At 51.7% G+C, this 8,004-nt stretch overlaps 2 protein-coding genes across 2 annotated transcripts; one reads left to right on the top strand and one right to left on the bottom strand.

The window, feature by feature from the left end:
• The first annotated feature begins 2,287 nt into the window (after positions 1-2,287).
• Positions 2,288-3,945, top strand: LOC136551757 (pentatricopeptide repeat-containing protein At2g20540-like). The gene has a single exon (XM_066543297.1). The coding sequence runs from the start codon at positions 2,341-2,343 to the stop codon at positions 3,943-3,945; it is 1,605 nt and encodes a 534-aa protein (XP_066399394.1). The 5' UTR covers positions 2,288-2,340.
• A 726-nt stretch (positions 3,946-4,671) lies between these two features.
• Positions 4,672-6,303, bottom strand: LOC136551758 (uncharacterized). The gene is made up of 7 exons (XM_066543298.1): positions 6,182-6,303; positions 5,736-5,984; positions 5,590-5,645; positions 5,420-5,498; positions 5,179-5,317; positions 4,977-5,090; positions 4,672-4,874 (listed from the first exon to the last, which is right to left on the bottom strand). The coding sequence occupies exons 2-7, from the start codon at positions 5,918-5,920 to the stop codon at positions 4,683-4,685; spliced, it is 765 nt and encodes a 254-aa protein (XP_066399395.1). The 5' UTR covers positions 5,921-5,984; positions 6,182-6,303; the 3' UTR covers positions 4,672-4,682.
• Positions 6,304-8,004: the final 1,701 nt, after the last annotated feature.

Raw genomic sequence — 8,004 nt, 5'->3', positions numbered from 1 at the left:
CCATCATCATGATCTTCACCATTGCTTCGTCACTTGGAGTAGTGCTACCTATCTCATAATTACTTTGATAAATTAGGTTAGCACTTAGGGTTTTATCAATTCACCAAAACCAAACTAGAGCTTTCACGCGTCTGATCATGCGCGGCAGAGAGAGAAGCGCTGAGCGTGGTGGCGATCAGACGCTAGAGGAAGCGCCCGACCTGACACCGTGTGAACACTATTCACATGTCAGGTCATGGAGTCAGTGCGTGCAGAGAGAAGAGGAGGCGACCGAACGCCGAGCGCGTCAGGTCATAACCGACTAGGCGCGTCCAGTCACTCAAAAACCTCTCTATGTAGTTTCTGTACTCAACCGAGCTCTATGTGTTGGTGCGTCTGGTCATTGGAGCAACGCGTTAGGTCATGACTTAACATTTCACGCAACTAAGAGATGGCCGGTTAGATCTAATGCGCGAGATTCAAAGGCACGACATGTGGTGGCCATCGGCCGACCGGACTCGGCTGATCGGACGATGGGTGCGTCCGGTCAGGTTCTTCCAGTTGTCTATAAATAGACCAAGGGCTCTATTCTTGTGAGGGAGTCTATAAATAGACCTTGGCTGGCTTAGGGCTCACTCTCTTACATATTTTCATCAGTGATATATCCTTGTGAGCCTAAGCAAACACCTCCCACTCATTTCCATCATTGATTCATCATTATAGTGAGATTAGGAGTGATTCCTAGTGCATTTGCTTGAGTGATTCATCTATTGGCACTTGGAGATTATTGTGGTTGTGGATTTCTTGTTACTCTTGGTGTTTACCGACACCTAGACGGCTTGGAGCAGTAAAGAAGCATTTGCACAAGTTAATGATTATTCGTGGCCATCTCCCGGTGATTTATGAGGGGTCTTGTGCCTTCCCCGGTGGAGCGCCGAAAGGTAACTCTGGTGGATTGCTCGTTTCATTGAGTTATCTCACTTGTGGGTAGGTTCTTGCGGTGTCAAGTTTTGGCTAGGTGTGTGATACCTATAGCCTCTGAACCACCAAGTGTTCGTCGGCACAACAGGGACTAGCGTGCCGACAAGCACGTAAACCTCGAGAGAAAAATCTTGTGTCCATTGTGATTAGTATTCTCCCGGTGATTGATTGGATATTCATTGATGGTTCATCTCCCTTGCCACGACAGTATAATCTTCCAACACTCTCTCTTGTATTTACTTTGTTTACGTTTCTGTCTAGTCAAGCTCTTTAGTGTAGTTAGTCTTTGAGAGCTTGTTAGTTTGATTAATGAGGATTTTTAGTTAGTCTTTGAGAGCTCACTAGTTTAGAGAGTAGTGACATAGCCTTTGTGTAAACCTAGAGATTATAGCAACTATAATTGTTGGTATATGTGTCTTGCAACCCTCGTAAAGTTTAAGTAAAATTGCTTTTCGTCATTTAACCTTGTGCTCTAGTGATTTTGTAGAGAATTTTTATAGGCTATTTACCCCCTCTAGCCATTTAGGACCTTTCACTGTGCCGTCGCTCGCTCCCACCCGTCGCGCTCGTCGCCCGCCCAGCTGAGTCAAGCCCGGTGCTGCTAGTGATGGTGGTGCTCGCGTGACGCCGACCCTGACCCCGACGACTGGAATCGCCCAGCCCCGGGCTCCCCATGTTGCATCGTATGTTTCAAGTGTTTTTAGGTGTTTCGTAGGTATGTTTCAAGTATTTTATGTAGATGTTGTAAAAGTAGATTGAGATGTTGCATATGTTGGAATGATTGTACATGTATGTTGTAAGTGTTTCTTCACAATGTTTCATCTGTTCTTTTTTCCAGATGTATGTTGTAAGTGTGCTTATTTGAATGTTGCATATGTTTTCACACATATGTTGCAAGTGTTTTATCTAAATGTTACGTATGTTTTTAATTGTTTTTCATGTGTTTTTGCATGTATTTCAGACGTATGTTTCTAATGTTTCAGTTGTTTCGTACGTATGTTACACTTGTTTTATTTGGACGTTTTAAAAATAGATCGAGGTGTTATGTAGGTTGCAATTTGACTCATTTGCCGTAACTGTTGGGACGCCGTGGATGGAGGAGAGCGGCGCAACAGGCGCAGGAACCAGGGAAGCGTGGAAGAGTGGCGCAGGTGTTGCAGTAGGCGCGGGCATCGGACGTGGAGGTCTGTCCTGTCGTCCGAACGCTAGTGCTGCCATCGTTTATATAAAAATAACAAATTCAAGCGATAACCAATAAAAATATTTTATAGATAGATCGACAAACATTCAATTGCAATAAAAGATGTTAGTCAGCTAACGAAATTACGAAACTCGTATCATTCCCGGGGGCCGGGCCCGAAGCAAGCCGCCGGCCGAGAGATGCCGAGTGATCGCCCTCGCCGCCGGGCCCTCCTTCCGCTCAACCTGCCCCGGCACATTCCATACTCCCGCGCGCTGCAGCAGCGCCTCTTCCTCGTCGCGCAGCACCTCAGCCGCTCCCCGTCCCCTTCTACCATCCGCCGCGGCCTCGACCAGCTCCACGCGCAGCTCCTCCTCAACGGCTTCACCCACAAGCGCTTCCTCCTCGCCAAGCTCCTCTCCCTCGCTGCTGCCGCCGCCGACCTCCCCCGCGCAGAGTCACTCTTCCTCCTCTCCGTACCCCCCTCCCCGGCGTCCCCCACCCTCGCCAACCTCCTCCTCCGCGCCGCCGCCGCGTCAGGCGCCACGCCCGGCGCCCTGCTCGCGTTCTTCTCCCGCCTCGTGGGCTGCCACGGGCTGCGGCCCAACGCATTCTCTTTCTCCACCCTCTTCTCTGCTATCGCCCCCGCGGGGGCCGGGGCGCTCCCCCACGGCCGCGCCCTGCACGCCCGCGCCCTCGCGGGCGGGATGCTCGCGTCGACCGGCGAGAGTGGCCATGTGATGACCAGCCTCGTCGACGTGTACGCGGCTGCCCGCCAGCTCGGGGACGCCCGTAAGGTGTTCGACGAAATGTCAACCAGGGCGGTGGCCGCGTGGAACTGCATGCTCGCCGCGTACGTGCGGTGCGGCGATGTGGACGCCGCTCTGCGGTTCTTTGGCGAGATGCCCAGGAAGGACGCGGTAGCATGGACGACAGTGATCGGTGGGTGCGCGAATGCTGGGAGGGCAGCAGAGGCAGTGGAGCTGTTCTGGAGGATGAGAAAGGCACGGGTCAAGGATGACGCAGTGACCATGGTTGTCTTGCTGACGGCCTGTGCGGAGCTGGGTGACCTGGAGCTTGGGCGGTGGGTGCATGCGCGTGTGGACTTGGAAGGGTGGCAGCGGAGGACAGTGTTGCTGGACAATGCTCTCATCCATATGTATGTGAAGTGTGGTGCTGTGGAGGATGCACGCCGCTTGTTTGGGATGATGCCAAGGCGGAGCACTGTTTCTTGGACAACTATGATCTCGGGTCTTGCATTGCATGGTCACCCCCAGGAGGCACTGGACTTGTTCCACAGAATGCAGTATCGTCCTGATGGTGCCACGCTGCTCGCAGTTCTGCGGGCGTGCAGTCTCGCAGGGAGGATTGATGATGCATGGTGGTACTTTGAGAGCATGGAAAGAGTTTATGGGATAAATCCAGAGATACAACACTATGGATGCATGGTTGACATGCTCTGTCGCTGGAGACGGTTGAATGAAGCACTTGAGCTTGTGGAAAAAATGCCATTCCAGCCAAACGAGGGTGCATGGGGTGCAATCCTGAGCGGATGTAGAAGGGAGGGCAACCTTGGGCTCGCACCTGAAGTGACTGATAGATTAGTTGAACTGCAGCCAGAACGAGCGGCTGGGCACCTAGTGCTGCTGTCCAACATGTATGCTGGCGTTGGACAGTGGGAGCAGGCTCGGATGGTGAGGGAAAGAGTGGCTGCACTGAATGCTGAGAAACCTGCGGGCAGAAGCTGGGTGAATCAGAATGAGTCCAGCATGGTGGTAGCACAAGCCCAACTGGTTGATCCGTGACTCAAAAGCAAAAACCTTTCAAAAGACTGCATACTGTAAACCGCCATACTTGAAGTAGAACTGCAATTATTTGGTTGTCAGGTGTTGAGTCTTGACATTTTTGCACTGGCATAGATGCAAATGGATTAGTCTTCAACAAATCTTCACCACCTTCAGATTGCCTGTGATACTAATGCCCTCTTGTTCCTTTCCAGGTTAACACGTATCCGTTGTTTTACATTCTTTTGTAGCACTTACAGGGTAAAATTGGTAGAAACAGTTATATTATATTGTAGTTCCAACTACAACTCTTGTTGTTGCAGGTCACCTCACTGTCACAACATTGATGAAAAACCTACACAAATCCTAGCAGAAATACATACACAAGCCAACCTACCTAGTTCAAAAAAAAAGGGCGTACCCAGTGCAGAGAGCTCCCGCTCTGTGCGGGGTCTGGGGAAGGGTGTCAGTGGCAAGCCTTACCCTCGCTTGTGTAATGCGAGGAGACCGCGACTCGAACCCGGGACCTTCCGGTCACAGGCGGTAAGACTCTACCGCTTGCACCTAGTTCACCTAAAGAAAAAAAAAACAGTATTTGATATCAATCTGATAAACTTCCAATCTCCTATCCAATATAGACCTATGGTGTTTCCTATTTTAAATGTCGACAAGTTGCTACTGTATGCACTCTAACTTTGTGATAATACTGAAATCAACTAGTTGTTGATATCAGCAGCAGTGAAGGACCCTTTCCACTGTCATTCAAGAAGCTTGTTGCAAGTGCCAATGCCAATCGCAGCAGCAAGATGCCATGCAGCATGGATATAGGGAGTCTCCGGGAAGCAATCATCGGCAATGAACAGCGCACCTCCCAGCAGAGATGACATTTTGTGCAGGTTATGTGCCATCGTGAGCTCTGGCTCAATTGATGCTCTTCTTGCAAAGGAAACCTGGTGTTTATTAGGACAGTTAGATTTCAAACTAAATGTTCCATGGATCTTGAAGTGTTCTCTTTAATCTAGAGGATACATTGGATTATTTGGATTACTTGCCTCCATCAATCCAGTGTGGACAGCTGAAACCATCAATGGCTGAAACGGCAGGAGCAATGCTGATGCTGCCATTAGTAATCTTGGGTTCTCGTTACTAAGTGCTCTTGACAAACACTGCATGAAATGCATAGTTGCCATGATGTTCAAATCCTGACGGTCCAACAATGGTATTTATCCTCAGTGCAGGGATATGATGACTTACCAGTGTGGTGGTAGCAATCATAGTGTAGTCAGCCCAGCCCAGAAACTTTCGGATTTCTCCTTTGGAAGAATGATACAAGCTCGAAGCTATTCCCACCCCAACCAGGGAATTCGCGTAGATAGCGGCGTTCAAGTTCTTCCTGCAGCATCAGTTGCCGGCCTGTTAGTAGAGTTTCTGTACTCAGCTGTCAGCAAACAAAGCATAGACGCATCTTGTCTGGGGATCACGAGATGTGCCTTGCCTTGGAGTCTGCAGTCCAAGAACAATGAAGGGCAGAGAGGTGACGACGTTCGCAATAGTCTCACCAGCATGCTTGTCACCTGCTCAAAATAGAAAGTTTTACTGGAAGGTAGATATCGCTATATTGGATTAGCAGATGGCAAGATTTACTACTGATGGAAGTTACCGTACATGTAATGGTGCAGTGGATGGGCTTCAAGCAAGAGGGTACCTGTTGCCATAGTCTTCTGCAGTTGCGAAAAGGCACCAGTCAGTGGTTGTGCCCAAATGGTGAACTTGTTTATGTTGACTAGTTTAACTACTGCGAATTTGCTCACCGGATCAGCAATCTTTGGTGCGTTGTACCACTCTTGTGGCGTTCACAGGTTGATGACTCTACTACAACGGTGGTTCGGAGAGCTTCATCCTCACTTTGTGCCGGCTGCGATGGACGGCCACCAAGCTGCACACCGTAGAGGCTATCCAAGAAGGTAGAAGGGTTTCTACCATTCAGGGCTCCCATCTGTCCTAATCCTGTTCCTGTCTAAAGTGGTGAAACGCTGCAATCCACTTTATGCTCTTGAGCCCTGCGGATAAGATGCAGTCATGCAGTTGATGATTAACTTTGAGCAACAACTACGCTCGTTCAGCTGTGTCCTTTTGATAAACAAAGGTCCTACATTTGTTCTAAGTATACTTACTAATGGGCTATGCTAGGAGGATTGTAGGGGGAGGCGCACCGCAAGATCGCAGGCGGTTAGCTACGAGAGAGAAAGAAACCCACCTTGCCGAGCGTGGTCTCCGCCCACCTCGCCGCCGGTCGTCGCTGCCTTGGTGGCCGCGCGCCCGATCGGCCGGCAAGGAGGCCGATAAATAGGCATTCGCGTCGCGCCGCGCCGCGCCGGGAGACGCCAAGAAATGGGAGCGTAGGATGCCGATTCCGAGGGGATCTTCCCTTGGCCACGCACAAGCTGGGCAGACCTCTCTCTCGTGCGCCCGAATATTCTCGTCTGCCGGGCCGGTGGGTGCCGGGCTCATGGCAGCAATTGTGCGACAGGCTAGCTTTGCCGGCCCGTTAAAGTGACGAGCCGAAAGGGGACTGACCAGAAGGCCTTGCCGCCTTGCAGTAAATCCTCCTCTGTCAAACAACAGGAAAAGGAGCGAAATGGAGCGGTCGGCTTGCTGCTGCGCCTGCGGAAGTGCGGACTGCAGGCCGGCAAACCTGGAGGTGTCAGGTCACCACGCATGGCCATGCCCGGCAGCGCCTCCCATCGGTAATTGTTGCGCCGGCAGTGCCAGGCTTTGCTCCTCGCAAGAGCCATCTGACCTACGCCCCCACGCTCGAGCACACAGCACAGCTCGCACGCAGGTCGCTTGATATGTCAACTCGGCAACAGAAAAAAGTTGCTTGGCGTGGTACAATAGTTGGATCTCTGTGTTGGACTCTGCTCTCATCACGCGATTTGGGTCACGCTATGGCAAGCGGTCACGAACCTAACAGTTCTCTTTTCCAACAGCGAACATAAAAGACACAGCAACAGCGGTTTGAGCGCAGCGCGACCCTTATTTGGGTTTCCCATAGCGTCCCACCCAAAATGGGTACGTCCTTTGCACCTTCTGTTAGACCTTCGCTGAAATTTGGCTGTTGCTGATGCAAATTGACGAGATTATAACATACAGGTATATTAAGCCTCAGGTCCAATGGTTTTCGAACGAAGAAGACCCCCCGACCGACCCCTTCAGGATCGCCCGGGGCTATGCCCATCGGGCACGCTCGCGCGCACTCTCTGACAAAGAGACCCGGCCGAGCCTGACTCGACCGAAGCTTCCGCCTAGGGCTCGGGGCTTCCCCGAGCCTTGGGCTCCCGATCTACGATACCTCCGGGCCCGGCCCTTAGCTCCTACCTGGCTAACGATGCTAGCCAAGGTCCGGATACAAGAAGACAAGCCCTAGGTTACTGATGCTCGGGGGCTCCCTGGCGCCGCTCCCTAGGCATGCCCCTGCCAACTGCTCCTCCGATAGGGTCATGACCGGGGCGTGACACAAGAAGACAAAGCTTCCCACGGCCTCTGGGGGCTTTCGGGCCCGCACGTCAGCACCTAGAGCCGACCTCCTTCGCCACCAAGAAGACTCCAGAAGGTCTCATTCGGGGGACGCCGGTCCAAAACGACACCCTCTGACACATAGAGTGTCAGAATAGAGCAATCGGACGACGCACAGGCTTCTTTGGCTCCAAGACACCTCGACGGTCCATGGCGCACCGCTGCTAGCCCCCTCTTGAACTCCGGCGCATGTAGACCATAGACTAGAACCCTCACACCACCTTGTACCTGACCTATCTCGTTATATAAGAGATAAGGTCAGATCTAGAGGGGAGAGGATCCTAGTTCGATCACCAGATACTCTATTCCATTCCATCCGCCTCCGCTCTGCTCTGAGAGCAAGGCAACTCGGAGAGGGGCATCGAGAGCCCCTCCTCCACCAAATCCCGCCGTCTCCTACCTCTTTGACGAGGTGGAGACTCCACCAACGGCGAGGCAACCTTAGGATTAGCACCAAGCTAACCCCTACAAAATCTTCTTCCTTTACACTCTGTTGTAACTCCA

This window comes from Miscanthus floridulus, chromosome 4, assembly GCF_019320115.1.
Source record: "Miscanthus floridulus cultivar M001 chromosome 4, ASM1932011v1, whole genome shotgun sequence".
Taxonomy (NCBI): Eukaryota; Viridiplantae; Streptophyta; class Magnoliopsida; order Poales; family Poaceae; genus Miscanthus; species Miscanthus floridulus.
Note: the sequence above shows the minus strand (reverse complement) of the source record. Positions and strands in the feature narration are given on the sequence as shown.